General features: G+C 37.6%; 1 protein-coding gene and 1 long non-coding RNA gene across 2 annotated transcripts; one reads left to right on the top strand and one right to left on the bottom strand.

The window, feature by feature from the left end:
• Positions 1 to 616: 616 nt before the first annotated feature.
• On the bottom strand, positions 617 to 16178 carry OTUD6B (OTU deubiquitinase 6B). The gene is made up of 7 exons (XM_006055363.4): positions 15974 to 16178; positions 15179 to 15330; positions 12614 to 12694; positions 6049 to 6361; positions 4397 to 4458; positions 2127 to 2233; positions 617 to 1441 (listed from the first exon to the last, which is right to left on the bottom strand). The coding sequence occupies exons 1-7, from the start codon at positions 16053 to 16055 to the stop codon at positions 1357 to 1359; spliced, it is 882 nt and encodes a 293-aa protein (XP_006055425.2). The 5' UTR covers positions 16056 to 16178; the 3' UTR covers positions 617 to 1356.
• A 137-nt stretch (positions 16179 to 16315) lies between these two features.
• LOC102393261 lies at positions 16316 to 16870 on the top strand. Its single transcript, XR_327295.4, has 2 exons — positions 16316 to 16468; positions 16577 to 16870. It is a non-coding gene; the product is annotated as an uncharacterized LOC102393261 (long non-coding RNA).
• The last annotated feature ends 6712 nt before the right edge of the window (positions 16871 to 23582 follow it).

Below are 23582 nucleotides of genomic sequence, written 5' to 3'. Positions count from 1 at the left end.
AAACCCCTTACATAACAAATTATCACAAACATTTGTACATATGGGTGTACCATCTTCTTAAAATATTTTTATAAATAACTTAAAATCTGATCTGACAAATCATTCAACTGAAAAGTACTGTACTGATTTTATTATACAGTCTTGACTCAACAGTGGCTTTCAGCTTTATCCATATATATATAACATAAAAATTCCCAGATATTTGAAACAAATATTTTCAAATATTTGAGGAAAGATGAAATTAATAAGGCTAATAAAATAGCAAGTAACAAAGGCTTTCCCTAGTCCTAGAGAATGAAGCAAAAAGAGAAACCTTATGAGACAAATTGGAAAAGAAGAAGAATTTGAAGTAAATTTGGCCTTGGACCCTTTTACAAATTTACAAATTGCTACTCCTTCAATTTGCACAAGTTAAAGAATAACAGAAGCTAATAACTATTTCTCAGTGGAAAAGGGTGCAAGGAAAGCAAAGCAGCTTAGTAGTGATGGAGAAAGTACAATAAAGAATATAAAAATTTATAGTTCAGATAATCAAGAAATGATGTCACAACCATTCTGAAGTTGAGAAATAACACGGAATAATCAATGAATTAGAAAAGCAATAATGTGCTGCATCTTTTAAAGTTATATACAAATAAAAGACTTATTTTTATTTTTATTAAAGCAACCTTCTTAGCTGCACTTTGATGGGGTTACATAAATGTCACAGCATCAACCTCAAGGGGTGGGAAGGGCAGCGATGGGAGGGAGGTTCCAGAGGGAAGGGATATATGTATACTTAGGGCTGATTCATGTTGTTACATGGCAGAAACCAACACAAGGTTCTAAAGCAATTATCCTCCAATTAAAAATAAATGTTAAAAAAAGTCACAGCATTAATCCCATCAACAGCAATGTTACTGCAATCAAATTATTTATACACATTAATTAAATCTGTTATCACCATCACATGATTGCAATGTCAAAGAGACTGAGTCATTTCACTTCTCCATGAAAAATTACATTGATATGGTTACTGAAAGCTTTCGGTAATAAGGAGAAAAAAAAATTTTTTAACAACTTCAACACAGAATAGAACGTTCAGAATCTTATATTTAATAAAAATATCAACAATCAGGGTACCATCTTGGTCTATAAATGATATTCTCCACAAAGAACTTACATGAGTTTTTTAAAACACCATTAAGGGGACACTGGTTGAAGTTTCTCTCGGACACGTTTTTTTAAAACCTATTAGTAGCTTTGCCATAAAACTGATTTAAGGTAGCTGTGTTTTTTCAGAAACACTGAGAATAATCCAATACTTGGTATTAATACTCAGATCAGCACACTGACATAATAGCAACATTTTATAGACTAGCTGCAATTTTCAGTAGCTGTGTTCACCAACCGTGTAACAGAATTGTAGTGTTCTCCTAAGCCATATGCATGTCTCATATAACTGAAATGCAAAAAGGAGAAATAAGTAATTTAGACAAAAGTATTTCACTATAAGTATATAAATGTTTTAAAACCAAGTACCCTGAATTAATCACTTCACAGTGGTATCATTCAATAGACTTCACTACTTAAAACTTTAACACCATTTAAAAAGCATCATCAGTGAGTAAAATATGGTTCAATAACTCTGCTGAGTTTGTCCAGTAAAACACAATCACTAGAGTGAAAAAAAAGACTGAGATGGCAAATTCTCCATGCTGTGTTTCAGAGAACTCTCAATTATGTAAAATACTTTTACAATATGAAGAAAAAAATCTCTAAAGAATAAACAATAAGGCAACATGAGTGCATTTCAGCTTTTACACTTGCTAAAACTTTTAGCATTATTAATGTCAAACCAGAAAAACATTAAAAATAATCCTAAAATTTTGTAACCTTTAGAAATGACTTTATTCTTAACACATACATAAGAATAAATCACAAAAGATTTAAACAGTTATCTAAACCATGTATTTTGACAATGCTTTCTAATTCTGTAATTGCCTTTAACATGAAATAAGCATAATTAATGCTGCTGAAAATAGACTTGATTAATCAACATACATAACCTAAAATTTTTCATAATCCCTTAAGACAAAAGTCTTAATTATGAAAAATATTAACAGCAGGAATTTCTAGGTACTTACACAAGTATTAATGGATCTTCTGGATATTCTTCACCAACTACTATAGGAGGAGAATCTGCCTGTATTATCTCTATTGGTGTTCGTAAAATGTGAGACAGGGCTCTTAGCTATAAAAGACAAAATGGAAACTATATATATATATATATATATTTGTAAGAGAAATAGAGGTAAATCTTATTCAAATCATGAACAGGGCAACCAGTCAGAGCAGGGATCTACTTCTATTCCTTAATACACATCAAGAGCTCAGTAAAAGGGCATGGAATGGAGGGTGCAAAACAAGCTCTGGAAATCTTGGCATCCCATCTGCTGCTGCTGCTGCTGCTGCTAAGTCACTTCAGTCGTGTCCGACTCTGTGCAGCCCCTTAGACAGCAGCCCACCAGGCTCCCCCATCCCTGGGATTCTCCAGGCAAGAATACTGGAATGGGTTGCCATTTCCTCCTCCAATGCAGAAAAGTGAAGTGTGAAAGTGAAGTCGCTCAGTCGTGTCCGACCCTCAGCGACCCCATGGACTGCAGCCTACCAGGCTCCTCCGTCCATGGGATTTTCCAGGCAAGAGTACTGGAGTGGGGTGCCATTGCCTTCTCCCAGCATCCCATCTAAGTCTTCAGAAATCATACACAGAATTTCTCTTTAATAATTTAAATTTACTCCATTGTGAAAACAGCAACTCTTTTTTCAAATGAATTCACAAATGATTTAAGAGAAAATGTCCTTCAAAAGATGTTTAAAGGTTTTTCTCAATTTAAAAAGTCACTTATGTCTCTAGAACTCACATTGATTTGAGATTCTTATTAAAAGTTCAAGCATCTTTAATTACTCCTAATGTAGTCACAAAGCTAACCTTCCCAAGTTTCAAAGACCCAGGAGAGGCATATACAACATTAAGGCATATAAAACAAGTTCCCTCTGGTGGCTGAGGTACAAATATAGCACTGCTAAGAAAAACACTTTGATGAAGCAATCATGTCCTATCTTCAAACTTAATTCTTGAAGTGAAATATTCTTGAAGTAAAAATTCTTGAAGTGAAACAAACTATTTGAGATGGCTAATCATCATTACCAGAGAAGGCAATGGCACCCCACTCTAGTACTCTTGCCTGGAGAATCCCATGGACAGAGGAGCCTGGTAGGCTGCAGTATATGGGGTCGCGAAGAGTCAGACACGACTGAGCGACTTCACTTCCACTTTTCACTTTCATGCACTGGAGAAGGGAATGGCAACCCACTCCAGTGTTCTCGCCTGGAGAATCCCAGGGGCGGTGGAGCCTAGTAGGCTGCCGTCTATGGGGCCGCACAGTCGGACACGACTGAAGCGGCTTAGCAGCAGCAGCAGCAATCATCATTACACAGTAATATTAATAATACTGTTAGAGTCATCCATGTAGCACTTTAGCTTCAAACTTCAATGCATATAGCCTTTGCTTTGTTTAATATATACAAATGGACTATCACGTACACATGGGGTCTTATTACCCTCATTCAATAATCAGGAAACTGGAGCTCAGGAGGTTGGCTGATTCCCCAAAGTCAGAAAACTGAGAAGTAGAAGGAACCAGCACCCAGCCCCCAGACTTTCCCTGTTACTCCCTGACTTCTAACACCCCAAGCTACCTCATCACCAACCTGCACACTCAGGGGTTTTATGTTCCTTTAATGAAACAAAGATAACAGTAAGATAAATAATTAGAGCTTTAAAAAAAATCATGATTAACTCCCTACAAATGACTAACATATTTTCTTGTAAGTAAATTTTAATGCATTAAATATTGCTTTCACATCAGTCAGTATCAACTAGGAACTCAAGACACAATTGTAATAGATGTGTTATGGTAGGATTTGACCTGTAATCTCACATTAAAATATTGTTTTCTATTTCTGACGTTTTCCAATGTGATTTTCATCTGGGGTAAAATTTTACTGTATTTGAGAAAATCTTCACTTTCATAAGTCCATAAACTCAAATATATTGCCTGTAGCAAGATCACAAATAGAAATATGCAGACACAACACTAGCTTCACCAACTCACAGATCAAACACTGGGCTATTTAAAATTAAATAGTGCTTCAGTTCCCAAAAGTACATAATTAAATTAAAGGCCTAAGAATATTAACTCCTTATATCAATGTTTTATCAGTAGAGAAATAGCAAATATATAAAGAAAAGGAATTGTCAAAGAAAAATCTGGATCACCTGAAAAATATGTCTAAAAACTACAGAAGGGATTTAAAAATAATTTAACAATTTCACGATGAATAACAAACTTACCTCAAGTTGACCCCCCCAAGCAGCTGTGTTTACAATATCATCACAATACTTTCCAAACTCTTCTGTTGGAAACAGATCAGAAAACAGCACTTTTTAGAATTCATAATAGATCCCTTTTATAACTCCCACAATGCCTGATGAAACTGCCCAAGTTACGAACTTCCTCCTTCTCCACCTATATCCTCCAGAATTTAATCCATTTCCCAAATCCAAACTTAACTCACTCCAACTTTCCATCCAAGAGCAAAGCAATTCATCTCTGTTTCTCTCCCTCAACCTGAGGTCTAGCAATCTCAACTAAATTATAAGCCTACCTCTCTCTTGATCCAAGCACTGACCCCAAAACTGCCACCACATTCACATTGTAAAATCCAAATCTGCATCTTAAAGAACATGCTAAAAGATTAAAAGATGCATCCTCTGTAAAACAGGCTTCACTATAAAACCCTATAAGAAATGTGAGAAGAGAATTAAAGCACAAATGAGTTGAAACTCCTTTCCCAGTGACTGTCTGATGACAGTGACAGCGACACCAAGCAGTGCCCCATATTTCGGAAATGTTTACTTTATTATTCTAGCCAAAAAAAGGTCTTCCTGTATCAGGCTTGAGAGGAGGTAAAAGACCTAACTTCAGAGTTTATAATGGCATATCTTGAGCATACACACTGCTGTTATACAGAAAGTTAAAGTCAGAAAAATCACTAATACCCTTGGTGTTTAGAGGAAGAAGAAAAAAATTATGGGCATCTAGGAGAAAACACGTCCCATGTGCCCATCTTATTCACTGTCTCATATCCCCAGTGATGAGAACAGTGCATCAGCACGCTGCGGCCCTCAATAAACATTGACTGAAGGACTGGGGATAATTACAGCTTTTGTCTTTTTCTTTGATTCACCAAGCTGAGGTATCACCTCCTCTCCCCTGCCCTACAACTAGCACAGCTGGGGACTTCATTAAACAAAAGTCAACCCTAGCCTTCCCCTCTTCAATCCACCCTGAACATATGACTTACTCTCAGGGAATACTGCCACGTCTGCTGTCTTATCTCAAGGACTAACTTTCTCCCTTACTCCCCTTTCACTTTCAGAAACTTTTCAAATTTTTACTTGTTCCCTCCTTTATTTGCTAGTTGTGCATTTTTTTTTTAACTTTCCCAACTATCAAAGATATTATACAGAATATTAAGGCAGGTTTTGCAGTCAAATTCTGCCTGAATATTATGACTTATCAAAAATAAAATTAAATCTTCCAAAGTACAGGATAAGAGGAGGAATTAGTTTTCCTAACCATTCTCTACTGATCATCTTCAGACCCGATACTTGCAGAGACTAGACAAAGCTTAACTTTGTGAAATATGAACTTATTTACACACTTTTTAAACTAGTAATACAAACCCTATTCCTATTTTCATCTTAAGATTAATATTTTCAACTACAAAAGAGTTAAGTACTTAAAAAGATCTTGATAAACAAAAATGTGCTATCATCTACTAAAGTCATAGAAAATAATTTTGCCTAAATGTTAGATGTTTTCCCCCCATAGGACTATTCAGGCTTTCTTTTTTTTTTCATTCTCAGTTACAGAAACCACTTTACTTAATAACCATCACAGCTAAAACAGCAACAAGACGTAGCAGAGAAAAATAAATTACCTGGAGTATACATTTCTCCTGTATTAGGATTTGTTAAAAATGGCAGAAAGTCTTCCACATGACTCTGCATATAGTTAGCAGTCTGACATCTTAAGGCAGCCACAGTCAGAACGCCGTTCTGCTCTTTCAGCTGATCTTCAATGGCTCTATACATACAGTGCCCATCAGATGGAATCTGTTTAATTTCCAACTGTCTAGCTGCCAATATTTGAGCAAGTTTTTCACTTTCTACATGTCTAGCTCCAGTTAAGTTTTCAATTTCAGCTTCGGCTATCCTTTCTTCCCGCTCCTTTTCCAATGCAGCCTTTTTGTCCTATGCAGAGGGTAAAATGTAGGAAAGTTAATTCCTAATAATTAAGACTCGTTTACATTTATCATGGGGACAGAAATATAAGATTCTCAAAAACATTTTTCTCCCTTCTCCCACAAACACTATCAGACAGATGATCTCATCACCTGTAGAATTTTCTATACTGTGAACTCTTCTAAAGGCAAACAAGATTTCTCATCTGTGCATACCCAGCACTGAGCTCTGTCTTGGAACAAAAGAAGGCTCTCAAATTTTTCTGTGAAGTCTGTCTGAAACTACATGCCAAGTTTCTAAAAACTTGACTTACTGATTTCAAAGTACTATGGTAGATTGAGCTGTCCTAGGCCTTAGTAACATCATTATCATACTTAAGTCCAAGCTTTATAACTTATTACTCCACCAGTGAGGTCTTAATGTGCTAGATCACGAGTTCATGAGCAAGGCATTAATTTGCTTAGGTCTTTAGAAGGGTATAGTAGTTCTATTTATCCAGCATTTAACAAAAATGTCCACATACAAACACACACACATTTAGCTTAAGATAAAAACATTCTTCTCTATTAAAAAAACTATTACAGATAATCTAAAGTCCCCCTTAAGGACCACTGCCAATCTCTCAGTGCCTGCTTTAGAGATCTGATATGTTTCCCTCTAGATTTTTTTCCTATGCATTTTAATAAATACAGATGTACTCATAGAAAATCTATAGAAAACAGTATTTTAACAAAAGTGTATCATACATTACATTCAACTTGCTTTCCTTCTATTCAAATTTCCTATGAAATCTTCCCATGCAAACATATGCAAAGATGGGATGAGGAGAAGGTAATGAGAGATTTATGACATGGAGGATGGATAGGAAGTAGAGTGGGAAGGCTAGGAAAAAGAGAGAAAATTCCTGACACTTGGAATAACAAGGATCAAAAGACAGAAAGCACTGTATGCTTCATTCATGGCTGAACACAGTTCATATACCTAGAATACCAGAGAAAAGTGTCAAGAGATGAGGTGGGAGGCGAAAGACGGGACACAGTTAATAATATGAAAGTCTATGCATACATAGTTCAAAAAGCACCAGGAGGATATCCACACAATAGTGCTTTTCGGTAGGATTACAAAATAAGTTTTGTTTTGTGTGTGAGCCTGCATGTGTGTGTGTGTGTGTGAACATGTTTCTGAATCTCCATGGTTTCTTTTGGGTACCATGGTATCTTCCCAGGTGGCTCAATGGTAAAATGTCAATGTAAGAGATGGGATTCGATCCCTGGGTCGGGAAGATCCCCTAGAAGAGGAAATGGCAACCCACTCCAGTATCCTTGCCTGGAAAATTCCATAGACAGAAGAGCTTGGCAGGCTACAATCCATGGGGTCACAAAGCGTCAGATACAACTGAGCACGTAGCACATGTGCCTGCCTGTGCGTGTAAACAGCTCTCTAGCTGTCCATGGTATGTTTTATTTGTATGCTGAGAGCAAATATTTTCAACTTAAGAGAATAAAAAGTTAAACTACATTCTATAAATTTTGATGTGCTGATAGCAAACTACAGTGAAGGATTTGGATAAACCAAGAAAAAGAAGATACAGGTAAAAATTTTTATATCCCCAGCTCTAACCTTTCCTTAAGGGCAGAAAATATGAATGGAAAGGCAAATTTCAATTTGATTTAATGCCACCTGCTTCTACTATATGCTTGTTATATGTCATGCCAGATAAAGCTAGTGCTTCCTAAGTTAGCTGAATCAAAAGCACATTATTGAAGCAACCTAGATGTCCATCGGCAGATGAATGGATAAGAAAGCTGTGGTACATATACACAATGGAGTATTACTCAGCCATTAAAAAGAATACATTTGAATCAGTTCTAATGAGGTGGATGAAACTGGAGCCTATTATACAGAGTGAAGTAAGCCAGAAAGAAAAACACCGATACAGTATACTAACGCATATATATGGAATTTAGAAAGATGGTAACAATAACCCTGTGTACGAGACAGCAAAAGAGACACTGATGTATAGAACAGTCTATGGACTCTGTGGGAGATGGAGAGGGTGGGAAGATTTGGGAGAATGGCATTGAAACATGTAAAATATCATGTATGAAACGAGTTGCCAGTCCAGGTTCGATGCACGATACTGGATGCTTGGGGCTGGTGCACTGGGACGACCCAGAGGGATGGTATGGGGAGGGAGGAGGGAGGAGGGTTCAGGATGGGGAACACATGTATACCTGTGGTGGATTCATTTTGATATTTGGCAAAACTAATACAATTTTGTAAAGTTTAAAAATAAAATAAAATTTAAAAGATAAAAAAAAATAAAGTCACTTAAAAAAAAAAAGCACATTATCTTAATAAAACATAAACCTATTTAAATTTTTTCTTTCCAACTCAAACCATGCCAAAAGTAACATGATACAATTTATTTCACAGCATATCTGCAACTGTGGATCACAGTGGCATAAAACCTTAAAACACAAGGTGGCACTATTACTTTAAAAGACTACAGAAAACATTTTTCAGAGGGGAGAGGAAGAATAAGCACCTTGAATATCATCTAATCCAAAACCCCTCATTTTCCTCTTTTGAGGAAAGGAAGATTTCCAAAACAGCATGAAGAAAGATTTCCAAAGGCCATACAGTTGGTTAGAAGCTGAGCAGGGACCAGGGACAACACAGAGAGCTCCTTCTATCCAGGCACCTGAATCAAAGTTGGAGCAGATGGGAGCTGGAGTTAATGATGTCAAGCACTACTGGAAAACTGGAACTTTACACTATCTGTAAAACCTTAATTTAAGCCTCTAAAATACTCATCCAAGAATCTCATTTTTTTTCCCTCATGCTCTGCTTCAATATTACAAAGCAACTGCATTTCCTTTCCAGGACACCAGGTAAAAAACACACAGGATTGTTTTCCCAACATTCTTCTACTATATGAAGTTTTCCAATGGCATGAGCAATTTTCATTTTACAGCCCTAGTCCTGGAGATAGAACGGCATCAATAAACTCTAATGAAAATGTATGTAAGATGAAAATAGCACAATAGCACAATAACTCAAAAATACACTGTCAGTAAAACTAGAGTCATTCTGGTATAGCAACAGCAAAAACAAATCTGAAGACAAATCTTAAGAGCTGGGAACTAGTGCAGCAGTTGTAAACTTTTAGCATGCCACTGACACAACTTGAGCCTCCTCAGCTTTCTCGTTTATAATACAAAGAAACTGAAGGACATCTCATTCCAGCTCTCAAATTTCAAATTTTTGGAACCCAGGTCTACGTTCTATTTCAAGCTGTTTCTACCATACCAATGAATTTTCACTGAAGCTCTCTGAGATAAATAAAATACTCCCTATGCTTTTCTAAATTGAAAATATGGGATTTGCTCTTAAGATATCCCAGTAATAAATCTTCATAAAATTTTGCATGTTTTCTACCAGAGAGTTGTATCTCTCCCAAAGATAAACATCATTAGTTAACTGACTTTTCATTCCTTGGTGCCTCTGGGTGGGCAGGAGTGGGGAGTGGGGTGGGAAGTAGTTCAATGTAAGTCTAAGACCCAATTATCTACCCTTGTCTTCAGGTCCCATTTTCTCAAATACTATAAACTCAGTGTTTTCTGCTCCAAAATCCTATTAACACAACAAAGCAGTAAGAAACTTTGGGCATTACTTACCAGGGTGTTGTCAATCTGCTGACTATAAAAATATACATTTTTTGACACTATAGCTGGAAAAAGTATGCATTTCAGCTATGCAATATTTTAGGAGAAAAGTAACAAAACGTTTGAGAAAGGTAAGCCTTTGTTTTGTTGCCTAAGGGACAAGGTAGAGTGAACAAATTTTGATAAAAGGAGTTGTATCGTTTTCTAGAGTTAAATAGTTGCTACTCTAAGATACAGGGGCTTCCCTGGTGGCTCAGACAGTAAATAGTCTGTCTGCAATGCAGGAGACCTGGGTGGAAAAGATCCCCTGGAGAAGGAAATGGCAGCCCATTCCAGTATTCTTGCCTGGGAAATCCCAGAGGAGCCTGGCGGACTACAATCCATGGTGTTGCAAAGAGCTGGACACGACAATGACTGAGCACACATACTCTATGTATATACTATATACTACTATACACTAAGCAGAGTCAATTCCAACAAATATTTTGTTATGCAAAATTTCTGCCCTTCACTTCTGACCTATATAAAATAGATGACAATTATAAGACTATAACAGAAAAAACATATGTCGTTAAGTAGAGAGCTGGTGAATTAGATAACCTCTGCTGCTGCTAAGTCACGTCAGTCGTGTCCAACTCTGTTCGACCCCAAAGACGGCAGCCCACCAGGCTCCCCTGTGCCTGGGATTCCCCAGGCAAGAACACTGGAGTGGGTTGCCATTTCTTTCTCCAATGCAGGAAAGTGAAAAGTGAAAGTGAAGCCGCTCAGTCGCGTCCGACTCTTAGCGACCCCATGGACTGCAGCCTACCAGGCTCCTCCATCCATGGGAGTCCCCGGGCAAGAGTACTGGAGTGGGTCGTCAGTGCCTTCTCCAAGACAGCCTCTAAGATACCATAAAACCTAAATTTCTATGAAGTCTATGAAGTTCACAATAATTACTCAAGAATAAAATTTTACATTAGTACAAGAAATGCTTGACAATTTGCAACTTAAGCAACTTTCAAACAAATTGTCTTAGGTTGAATTTCTTAAGCAGTGTACTATGCAGTACTTAAACACAGTGAAAAACAGTATCATTTGTTGACCCAGCAGTTCTTCAGGCCTTGTGTTAGGGCTTTGGAAACAGTAAATTATTTAACATTCACAATAACTCTATGAAGTAGGTATCATTTTCTCCTATTGTATACATGGGCTTCCTTGGTGGCTCAGATGGTAAAGACTCTGCCTGCAATGCTGGAGACCCGGATTCAATCCCTGGGTCAGGAAGATCCCCTGGAGAAGGGAGTATCAACCCACTCTGGTATTCTTGCCTTTAAAATTCCATGGACAGAGAAGTCTGGAGGGCTACAGTCCAAGGGGTGGCAAAGAGTCCAAAGGATCAGACATGGCTGAGCAACTAACACTTCCACTGTCATTTCATACACGTGAAACTAAGGCTTAGAAAGGTTAAGAATCTTATCCAAAGCCACCACAGTGGGATTAAAATCTCCACCTGACTGACATCAATTCCATGTGCAATTAAATGTACATACTAAATTATATTTACTATTAAATTATAAGATACAAGCTAGTTTAAAAATAAACATTTAAATTCTAGAAAACATTGTATTAATAAAAACAATATTTGAGAATAAAAAGACTGGATTTAAACTTCTTGTTCTTTTTCAAAGTGAAAAGCCCTTTCCTATCTAATCGCATTCCCATAATTTTGATATCATAAACATTACATCCAATAAATCAGTTTCCTTATAGCTCTTTGATGATGCAAAATTTCATTCTCACATTTGTTTTTGTGCAAGATGTCTCACTTACTCCAAATAGGCTAACTAAATAATTATTTTTCCACCAAATACCAACTATTTAACACGTAGCAGAGTGAATCTTTCCTTCTCTAAATTTTCATCACAACTAACCAATACATATATAACTACATAATCCTGTTAATTTTGTGTACCTATATATCTTAACTTCTAGGTTCAAATTCTTCTTTTACCACTTAATATCATAGTTTTTAACCAAAACTGTACATCAGAATCACCTGGGCTCACACTCTTCAGATTCTAAATTAAGTCTGGAATAATATATTTGTAAAAAATATCCTTTTCACACCCCCTTTCCTAGATCCACTCTCCTATGAGAACTGCAGACTGGACATACACCTATTTTCTTATCTATAAAATGAGGATAAGAAATCCTACTTCACAGGATTACTGTCAAGACTAAATGAGATTTCATATAATCTAAAGCCTAATAATAGGGCTTCCCTGGTGGCTCAGAAAGTAAGAGTCTGCCCGCAATGTGGGAGACCTCGGTTCAATCCCTGGGTCGGGAAGATCTCGTGGAGAAGGAAATGGCAATCCACTCCAGTATTCTTGCCTGGAGAATCCTAAAGACGGAGGAGCCTGGTAGGCTACAGTCTACGGGGTCGCAAAGAGTTGGACACGACTGAGCGAGTTCACTTCAAAGCCTAATAAATGTTAGTTTAGGTCCTTTGGCAAGGGAATTCCCTTTTTTTTTTTCTATTCCCTTCCAATACAACACCTAAGATAGTATTACACATATAGCACTAACAAATACTAGGCAACTTTCATACCCGTCTCTTTTGTGCTTTTGATATCCGAAGTGGCTGATTCTCAAGAACCAAGTTTGAAATATTAACAGCAACAGAATCTATCTAAAGGAAACAAAAAACATTACCAAGTTAAGGAAAAATACTTTTAAGTTATTATTCAAAGTATTAGATTATTAAATTATTATTGCAAATCACATATTATGTTGCATTCCACAATTCAAATCTGAATAACAGCACTAGATACAATACTAAATGACATGCTTGTATACACTTTCTCTATATTTTAGAGAGAATTTGTCAGGTTCCCAAGAACTTTCCTTATAGCTCTACAAAGACAATGCTTATTTCTGCATGGTTTCCTTCCTTCTCAGAATGTCTACTCCATTCATATAAATACTTCCTACAAGTGCCAATTCATTCAGCGCGCCACCCTTCCCATCTCTAAATGTTTTACTTTATAGAATATATGAAGTAATATATTACTGTGTTGGCTCAGTTTATACTACTTTCATCATCTCAAAAGTGGGGGCAAAGGCCTTCCTCCATCATAATTAGCCAGAACCTGATGAGCAATGCTTCTTGACCCTAGTAGAAATTTATTAATTTATAGTTATCATTAAAACATTACAACCAGTCTTAATCATCAAATGACTGTTATATGTTTGCTAAAGAAAACAGATGTTAGACTTATTTACTATCAGGATTAACAGCTAGTATTTTATTACCACAACTATATATTAAGCTAGTTTTTAGGTGACACATACATGGAACATATCAAAGCCTCTAATAACAAGAGTCAGCAGTCTCTACGTCTCTTTGGCCCAAATGATCAAAATGTCAAAATAAGATTAAGACTTCAAAGAGTGAAATAGGATTCTTACAGTTTTTCAGAGGAATGTGCTAAAATTTAACAAACTGCCATACTGCAGGCAAGATACAAAGAAACAACTGGGGAAAAAAAGAGAAATGACAAAAGAATTCAGGTGACATTCTAGAAGAAAACAAGTTTCAGTTAAAATTAAAAAAAGATAATAGTTCAGAGTAGGAGGGGAGTTTGTATTTTAACAGTTGGACAATATGTAGCTTAACAATCAAACATTTTTCACCTTCGAAACCTAGGAAAGAAATCTCACAATTGAAGGGCCTGAGACTAAACTATCTCACTAACAGAAAAGATACGGAGATAATTAGGAATGCCATGACTCTAACAATACAAACATCTGGAATCATGCCTTGTTACTTGGATTTTAATAAAGTGTGTTAAAGGCAAGGAAGGCCAGGATCTTGATGAATGGCAAAAAAACTTCAAGAAAATAAAACTAAGTTTAATACCTGTAAATTAGTATAAACAAGCCATTTTCCCTGTCAACAGCAGACCAAAAATAAACCAAATAAAATTTATTTATGGTAGATAAAATCTTGGGCTTCCCTTATAGCTCAGTTGGTAAAGAATCTGCCTGCAATGCAGGAGACCTGGGTTCGATTCCTAGGTTGGGAAGATCCCCTGGAGAAGGAAATGGCAACCCACTCCAGTATTCTTGTCTGGAGAATCCCACAGACAGAGGAGCCTGGCAGGCTACAGTCCATGGGGTCGCAAGAGTTGGACACAACTTAGCGACTTCACTACGACGACTACTACTACTACTACTAGATAAAATCTTGCATAGACCTAAGAACTTTTCAATTATCAAAAATGAGAGTGAGATTAGGGAGTCTTATGATATTTTACATCTAAAACCCATGAAATAAATTATCACTCTAGATAAAAATTGTAACAGAATTCAGTATTTACCTTCTGGAGTAAGACAGCTCTAAATGTGAATTCGGGCTTTGGTACTTAACAGTTGTTATAAATTTAGAAGGAAGTTTTTAATCTCTCTGAATCTGTCTCCCACTTTAAAAATGGGATTATCTACACTTACTTCAGAGGTAACACTGACTAGTGTGTTATTGTGAGAATTATTTGAGAAAATGAATGCAATATGTTAAACAAAGTATGTGGCATACAAAACACTGTGCAGCTATAATGATGAAATACATATTAGCTAAATTGATGACAGTTAACATGCTCCAATTTCCCAAGAAACATCAGTAAATTTCTATTTATTACAACTTGCTCATAAAGCACTTTCATAACTTAAAAAATGATTTCACATTTATTCTATTTCTTAGAAAAATCTTGTGCTTAAACAGCAATAGTATTTGTATCATATATGTGAAGAAATTGATGCTCGAGAAGATTACGTAAATTTGCCCAGGTTCAAATACTACTTAATAGCAATTCTGACACTAGGAGACTGGTCTTCCACTTTCTTTTGGTAAAGCTTCCTCTAGCCCATTTTATGAATCTGTTCATCTTTGGGGCAGTAGACTTTCTTTGCTGACCTTCCTTAAAAAACACACTACCATGTAAATCTGATCAGAAAAATAACAATGAAAGGTGATGCCTGAGCATGACTGATGCCTGAGCATGACTAAGTGCCTTCTTTCCCTCCGGTTTTACGATTTCACATAGTTAACCGTGTAACAGAAGTGGACGACTGCTTTCCGATGTTGTAGACAAGGAGAAACATTAATTTCACATACTTTACTCTCTTTAGAAGTCAACTTCAACTGATCCAGCTCCTCTCTATGTTTCTGTTCCATTTCTGCTTCTAACTTAGCAACATCTTCTGTAAGTTGCTTCCTCCTCTTTTTGTCATTCCTGGGAACAGCATTCTTCATACTCTGTATTTTGGCTGAAAAGCCACCAAAATCATTACATCAAAAACCCAGGGATTAAGAGGAAATAAGAAATAATAGCAATAAGGAGATGGTAAGAAGAAAAGGGTACAGGAAAAAGGTAATTATGAAAGTAAAAAGACAAATTACAAAACAGACAGCTACAGAGAAGAGTCCAGATGAAGCTGAGACCCTCTCTCAAAAAAAAAAAAAAAAAAATAATAATAACATAACCGTGAGTTTGGTGTGGGAAGAGGAAAGGGCGGGAGGCGGGGAGGAAACCTAAACGTTTAAATCTTTCAACTATCCTTTCCGAGTCCTTAAAACTGATGTGGGATATTTCGAAACGCACCCATTAGGGTCAAGTGTCGGTTTACTAGGGCAGGAACAGGAAAGGGGGGGCCTGAGTCCAAGGCTGTGGCTTACAAGGGTTTTCAGAAACCCGCACCCCGGCGGCCTCGCAGGATGGGGGAACGCGGCGCACCCGAAGCGAGGAAGCTTTTGAAGGTCGAGGGGATTAAGGGGGCCTGGGATGTAGGTCACTGGCTACCCTGAAGAACCCCAGAAGGGTTCAGAAGTCCCTCAACGTTCCCCAGACGGATGCGCCACACTCCCTTCCCTGGGTCCTGGCGACTCCTAGGTTCCCCACTGCCCCGTCACCTTGCAGCTCCTTCTTCTCTTTGCGATGCCGTCTCACCAGCTGTTCCTCTTCATCAAGCTCCTCAGTCAAGACTGTCTCCATGACGGGTAGGCAGCCCAGCACACGCGCTGAAGAGAACCAGCGCCACGGCCTAGCGCCACATTCCACCTTTCAACCTTAACCCCACGCGCCATTGGACGCGACTGGCATCCAGCCCCGCCTTAAGGCGGTACAGGAGCGCAAGTAAAAGGGATGCGCGTGCGCACTCCCTTGACCCGCGCTGATTGGGCGGGGCGGCGGGGTGGAGCGCGTCGGCTGGTTGTGGGTGTGGCTCCGTCGGCTGATGTTTGCATGTGAGCGCTAGTCTATTGGCCCTGACTTGAGGCGTGCAGAGATGACGTAGCTTGAGGCGTGCAGAGATGACGTAGAGGGGAACCGTTTTGGACGTTTGTTTTGTTCGTTAATCAAAACATCTTTCCTTTTTGGTGCCATTGTTCAGAAGAGTTGTTCAAAAGGTAAGAAAGAAAAAACATTTCAACAAAACCTTGAATAATTCTCATGGGAAATCTTTGTGTTGATTCAGTCAAATAGTAGGGAATTAAGTTCTTTTTATTCTTTTCAAGGTCCTGATACCGCAGGTCCAAAGGAAAACAGCTAATTGAGAAAATGCCGCCTCTTGAAACGAGTATAGCGGTGGAAACAGAAGAGATAGCAAGGATTAAGTATATCGCACCAGAGCTTAAAGACCTATGCTTAATGATAAAAATTGCTCTTGTCGGAGCACTTGAAAAGTGTGAGGGAGCTGAGAGAACAGAAATGTTCAAGTCTGATGGGGCACAAAATCGAATTACTGAAGTGAACGCAAAACGAGAAATTTTCACAGCATGCAGGAAAAAAAAAAAAAAAAAACAGAAAAAGGAATCAAGTAAAGAGAAGAAGGAAGACCTCGATGACCTGTCCAGGTGATAAAATCTACGCATAATAGGAATACCTGAAACAGAGGACAAAGCAAATAAAGCTCAAACTGTAACTAAGGAACTAACTGAAGAAAAATGTTCAGAGTTAACAAACTAGATCTACAAGTAGAAAAGGCTCGCAGGGTGCCATTAAGTTTTAGTGAAAAGAAAGCAGTACCTAGATATATCCTGCTAGTTTTTTTTAATTGGAAGGGTAAAGAAAAAAAGTCCACAAGTATCCCAGAGAAGACAAGCCACTTATAAAAGGATGAAAGTTAGCCTGACCTCGAATTTTTCCCTTGCAACTGTAAATGCCAGAAAACTATCTACAGTTTTTGCTCAGAGGCTCAGTCTTATCCTGCTCTTTACGACCTATGGACTGTCAGGCTCCTCTGACCGTGGGATTCTCCCAGCAGGAATAGTGGAGTGGGGTGCCATTTTCTCCTCCAGAGGATCTTCCCCACCCAAAGATGGAACAGGTGTCTCTTTTGCCTCATTCATTGGTGGCAGGTGGATTCTTTACCACGTGGGAAGCCCATCTATGGTTTTAAGGGAGAATAGTTTTGAACCAATTAGATGTCCTGACAAGTTATTTCTGTACCAAGGCAATTGGAAGCATTCATACATATGCAGAGGCTGAGAAAGTATATCTTTTAAGTACTGCCATTGAAAACTTTGTTAAGTGATGTACTGCAGCCAACAAAAAACATGGATTAAAATAAGAGTAAGGAGGCAACGGTATAAAAAAATTGGTGGTAAGGTTTAGTTAAACAGCCTTAAGGTTACAGTGTTATATAGAATTATAAAACTAAATGCAAACAAATATGTAAACTGGGTCTAAAATTTCAGCTTATGTATAAGCTTAAAAGGCATGCTAAATGTTCAATATGTAAAAAAAAAAAATACTGCTCTATTTTTAGCATGTAAAGATATGCATGTTCCTAAGTTAAACATGTAAAATAAAAGGACTTTGTCACTGTGGACAGAACCTGTAGAATTAAGGCATATCAAATGTTAACCTAACAAAATGGGAAAACCAGTAGCACAGTTTTATTTCCTCTAGTTTTAATTATAGGAGTGGGAAAGTAGCAAATTTGTAATGCTAATACTAGTAGTGTAAAAAGAAACTTTATAAATTATTGATTGGGGTGATAGTGGATTGAAACCTTATTTAAAGTACATCTTGCCTGTGGAAAATCAGTACCTACTGCTTTATGTAGTAGATCATTGTAGGTAAATTTGACAATAAATGCTACAAATAGGACATATTCAAATTGTAGGGGAAGTGGTGAAAAACAGCAAGGAAGCATTAAAATTGGAATAAAATAGATTGATACAGGTACTGCTGAGTTACCACACTCAAACTGGTTAAATATTCCTATTTTAAAAGATTAAAATTGGGTCAAAAATTGATCTATAATCCTGGATACCCACATTTGTAGAAAACCGTAAAAGAGTTTAAAGATAATGAAAACAATGAGTCATAAGGGAGCAATATTTTTATTAGACAACTCAAGCTATAACATATTTATAAAATATACTGTACAGTTAAGATGCTTTATGTGGTAGATAACATGGCATTCATTGTAAAATAAATGTTCAATATCTTCCTATGAGTGATAGTTTTACTGATGTATACATGTTTTTAAAAATTGTACATTTATAATTGGTACACTTTATGTACTTAGAATTAGTAAAGTAATCCTTTAAAGAAAATACATATCGCAAAAACTGTTAGACTGTGACTTCAATACTTAAACCATTTAGTAAGCCAAATAAATGAAAAGTTGAGATAATTAAGAAAATAGTTTAGAGGTGTATGTGCATTTACATTATTTTCAAATTGTCCTGAAACATTTCTAAGTGATCTTATACTAGGGTGCAGAAAAAACTTTAATATATTTCTAGAAATCACAAATTACCACATTACAAAAAAGCCTAGGAGCTAAGTTAAATGCTGAAAAATAACATATTTGAAAATTTTTACTGTTATGAAATAGATTATAATGAATGGTGATAATTTAGGAACTGCAACAATAAGAACATTATGTGTTGTATATTCTGGGATGGATGTACAAAAGGCAGGGAGCTAGGAAGGAGAATACTAGATGAAGAATGGCATATGCACCTAGGAAAGACCTAGTTACTGAACTTTGTAAATTTTGCTACCTTCCAATTCTAAGTAGTGGATTTACTTCAATATAAACTATTCTAAGTGCCACAGTTAACTTCTTGTTCAGTTGCTAACCCGTTCAGTTACAACGCCATGGACTGCAGCACACTAGGTTTCCCTGTCCTTCACTATCTCCCAGAGTTTCTTCAAATTCATGTCCTTCGAGTCATTGAGGCCATCCAGCCATCTCATCCTCTGTAGCCCTCTTCTCCTCCTGCCTTCAATCTTTCCCAGCATCAGGGTCTTTTTCAAGTCAGTTCTTTGCATCAGGTGGCCAAAATATTGGAGTTTCAGCTTCAGCATCAGTTCTTCCAATGAATATTCAGGACTGATTTCCTTTAGGATGGACTGGTTTCATCTCCTTGCAGTCCAAGGGACTCTGAAGAGTCTTCTCCAGCTCCACAATTCTAAAGCATCCATTTTTTCAGTGCTCAAGTCTTTTACGGTCCAGTGCTCACATTCTGTAATGACTACTGTAAAAACCATAGTGGCAGATTTTTCACAATTGGATTTTACCATAATGAATTCTAAGGACTTAACAGTTGACTCGTTAAAGAGAGAGAAGCTAAATTCTCAACTCTCACCACTAACCTGCCCCTCTCCTCATCACTGTTTTGTTATTCCTTTCTCAGACATCTATATAATTCTTCTTGCTCTACAATCTATTGAAAAGTATCCTCAGAAAAGCAGCGTGAGCATTGCCTGGGAGCTTGTTAGGAACGTGGTACGTCAAGGTAATAGTGGCACAGAATAGATTATGAACTGTATTATTAAGCATCTATAAACCTCAGTCCACACAGTGCATTGTACATTATGAACATTTAGTAAGTGTTAAATAGTGTTAGAATCTAGAAACAGGTTTGTTCAAGCAGTGTTATTGTATGAGAGATTTTGTGATTAAAGGCTGTTGCAGCATCCCTCTTTAAATCAACGATTTGGGCTCATTTTCTAAATATTTCAGATGAGAACTAGTGCTTCTGCTTTTCTTTGTAAAGATGGAACACAAGGAAAACTTACTGAACAATCCAAATTTTAAAATGTTGAAGGAGTACAATTTAAAATGGTAGAAAGACAATTTCCCCAGTGGTCCAGTGGTTAAGAATCCACTTTCCAATGCAGGGGACGTGGGTTTGGTCACTGGTCACGGAACTAAGATCCCACATGCCACAACTACTGGGTGTGCGTGCTCACTCAGCCCACGCACAGAGAAGCCCGAAGAGAAGTCTTTGCACTGCATTGCAACAGGAGAAGCCTCCACACTGCAACAAAGACCCAGAACAGCCCAAAAATGCATAAAAAAGATAAAGGATAATGAAAGAATGAACCTTTCTCTAGTAAATAAAATAACCATGAAGTAGATTGAAATTAGATATTTCAAGGTTTCTGAATAAAATATCCATTTACAGCAGCTATATATAATTGATAACAGGTAGATAAGAGCATTGGCGATAATTGTAATAGTAGCTTTAGTAAGTTACAGGACTTTTTGACTCGTGAATGATCTATTCCCCTGAAGGCAATATAACACCTTTCTGTTAGCAAGGGAAAACCAGACCAGTGATGCTCAAATTTAAATATGCAAACCAGTTGCCTGGGAAGATCATGGTGGTGGTTTAGTCACTAAGTTGTATCTGACTCTTACAACCCCATGGACTGTAGCCCGCCAGGTGCCTCTGTCCATGGGATTCTCCAGGCAAGAATACTGGAGTGGATTGCCATTTCCTTCTCCAGGGGATCTTTCTGACCCAGGAATCAAACCCTGGTCTCCTGCATTGCAGGCAGATTATCAACTGGGCTATGAGGGAAGATCATATTAAGATGCAAATATTGATTCACTAAGTTTAGGGTAAAGTTGAGATTTCTTGTGAGTCCCTGTGGGGTGTTGTTACTGCCACTTTGAGTACCTACCACACTTTCAAGAACAATAATAAAACCTATGTTGTATCTACTGTCCATGAAAATGAGGCTCAAAAAAGGTAATTGGCTTAAGACCACATAGTAAGTATCAAAACCAAATGTGACCTCAAGGTCAGTTTATACCATCTATACAATCCTGTCTTCATCCATACTACAAAACCTACGTAGAAGATTGTTGTGAGGAAAAAATTCACATAATGAATAAAGCTCATTACTTCACGGAAGTTACATAGTTCAGAAAACATTGGCTCATGGAAGGGAAAATGAATTTTGTTTGTAACATGTTGAGCATGATTTGTGACAGGGACATTTCTGGATAAGTCAGACAGATATTTAGAAATTCAGGTCCAGAGCCAGAAGAGATGTCATGATTGGACATTTAGGTTTTAGCTTTCTGACTTGAAGCCGGCATTTGTATCCATCAGAAATCACCCTGGAAACAATGATAGGAAATAGAAGAAAAAGAAAAGGAGGTTAAACCTTAAGGGCTATACCTATATTTGATGGGTAGTTGTCAAAGAAGAATGAAATATATTCAAACTTATAGTTTCAACTGAATTAAACATCAAAAATAATGCACTACAATCACTGAGTTGAATAATGAGTAGGAGAACATTTTATCTTTAAAGAATTATGTGATGCAGGAGACCTGGGTTCATTCCCTGGATCAGGAAGATCCCCTGGAGAAGGGAATGGCAACCCACTCCAGTATTCTTCCCTGGAGAATTCCATGGACAAAGAAGCCTGGTGGGCTACAGTTCATGCGATCACAAAGAGTCAGACACAACTGTGCTAACACTTTAGATTTTTTAACTTTATAAACTATAAAAAATCTGTAGTAGCACACATTATTCCATTATTGATTCTAATTTTGTGATTCACTACTACAGATACTATGTCTGTATCTAGTTGATTTTTGCAACTGGTGGTAGTTATGTTCTCTAAAGTTTCTTAAGAAACACTGAATTAGTGAATACTATATCACTGTCCCTAGGAGAAATACAGAATTAGGTTTCTACAAGCCTCTGATCACATTACTATCACCAAATGATGGATGCATAACCTTGTTTTAAGATACCTTATTTAGTACTGTTGTTAATTCACTGACATCAAACCCATGGCCAATAGAACTGTAACTCATGGCTTCAGTTAATCTTCAGTTCAGTCCAGCCGCCCAGTCGTGTCTGACTCTCTGCGACCGCATGAACCACAGCACACCAGGCCTCCCTGTCCATCACAACTCCCAGAGTTTACTCAAACTCACGTACATTGTGTCAGTGACATCATCCAACCATCTCACCTGTCTTCCCCTTCTCTTCCTGCCTTCAATCTTTCTCAGCATCAGGGTCTTTCAAGTGAGTCAGTTCTTTGCATCAGGTGGCCAAAGGATTGGAGTTTCAGCTTCAGCATCAGTCCTTCTAATGAATATTCAAGACTGATTTCCTTTAGGATGGACTGGTTGGATCTTCTTGCAGTCCAAGGGACTCTCAAAAGTCTTCTCCAACACCACAGTTCAAAAGCATCAATTCTTCAGTGTTCAGCTTTCTTTACAGTCCAACTCTGACATCCATACATGACCACTGGAAAAACCATAGCTTTGACTAGGTGGACCTTTGTCGGCAAAGTAATGTCTCTGCTTTTTAATATGCTATGTCGGTTGGTCATAGCTTTTCTTCCAAGGCACAAGTGTCTTAATTTCAAGGCTGCAGTCACCATCTGCAGTGATTTTGGAGCCCAAAAAATTAAAGTCAGCCACTGTTTCCACTGTTTCCCCATCTATTTGCCATGAAGTGATGGGACTAGATGCCATGATCTTCATTTTCAGAATGTTCAGTTTTAAGCCAACTTCTTCCCTTTCCTCTTTCACTTTCATCAAGAGGCTCTTTAGTGCTTCTTTGCTTTCTGCCATAAGGGTGGTGGTCATCTGCATATCTGAGGTTATTGATATTTCTCCCGGCAATCTTGATTCCAGCTTCTGCTTCATCTAGCCCAGCGTTTCTCATGATGTACTCTGCATATAAGTTAAGTAAGCAGGGTGATAATATACAGTCTTGACGTACTCCTTTCCCAATTTGGAACCAGTCTGTTGTTCCATGTCCAGTTCAAACTGTTGCTTCCTGACCTGCATACATATTTCTCAAGAGGCAGGTCAGGTGGTCTGTTATTCCCATCTCTAAGAATTTTCCAGAGTTTGACTTTGCCAAAGTCAAAGGCTTTGGCATAGTCAATAAAGCATAAGTAGATGTTTTTCTGGAACTCTCTTGCTTTTTCAATGATCCAATAGATGTTGGCAATTTGATCTCTGGTTCCTCTGCCTTTTCTAAAATCATCTTGAACATCTGGAAGTTCACAGTTCATGTACTGTTGAAGCCTAGCTTGGAGAATTTTGAGCATTCCTTTACTAGCGTGTGAGATGAGTGCAATTGTGTGGTAGTTTGAGCATTCTTTGGCATTGCCTTTCTTTGGGATTGGAATGAAAACTGACCTTTTCCAGTCCTGTAGCCACTTCTGAGTTTTCCAAATTTGCTGGCATATTGAGTGCAGCACTTTCACAGCATCATCTTTTAGGATTTGCAGTAGCTC

This window comes from Bubalus bubalis, chromosome 15 (assembly GCF_019923935.1).
Source record: "Bubalus bubalis isolate 160015118507 breed Murrah chromosome 15, NDDB_SH_1, whole genome shotgun sequence".
In the NCBI taxonomy this organism is placed as follows: Eukaryota; Metazoa; Chordata; class Mammalia; order Artiodactyla; family Bovidae; genus Bubalus; species Bubalus bubalis.
This window is presented reverse-complemented; position numbering and strand designations above follow the sequence as displayed.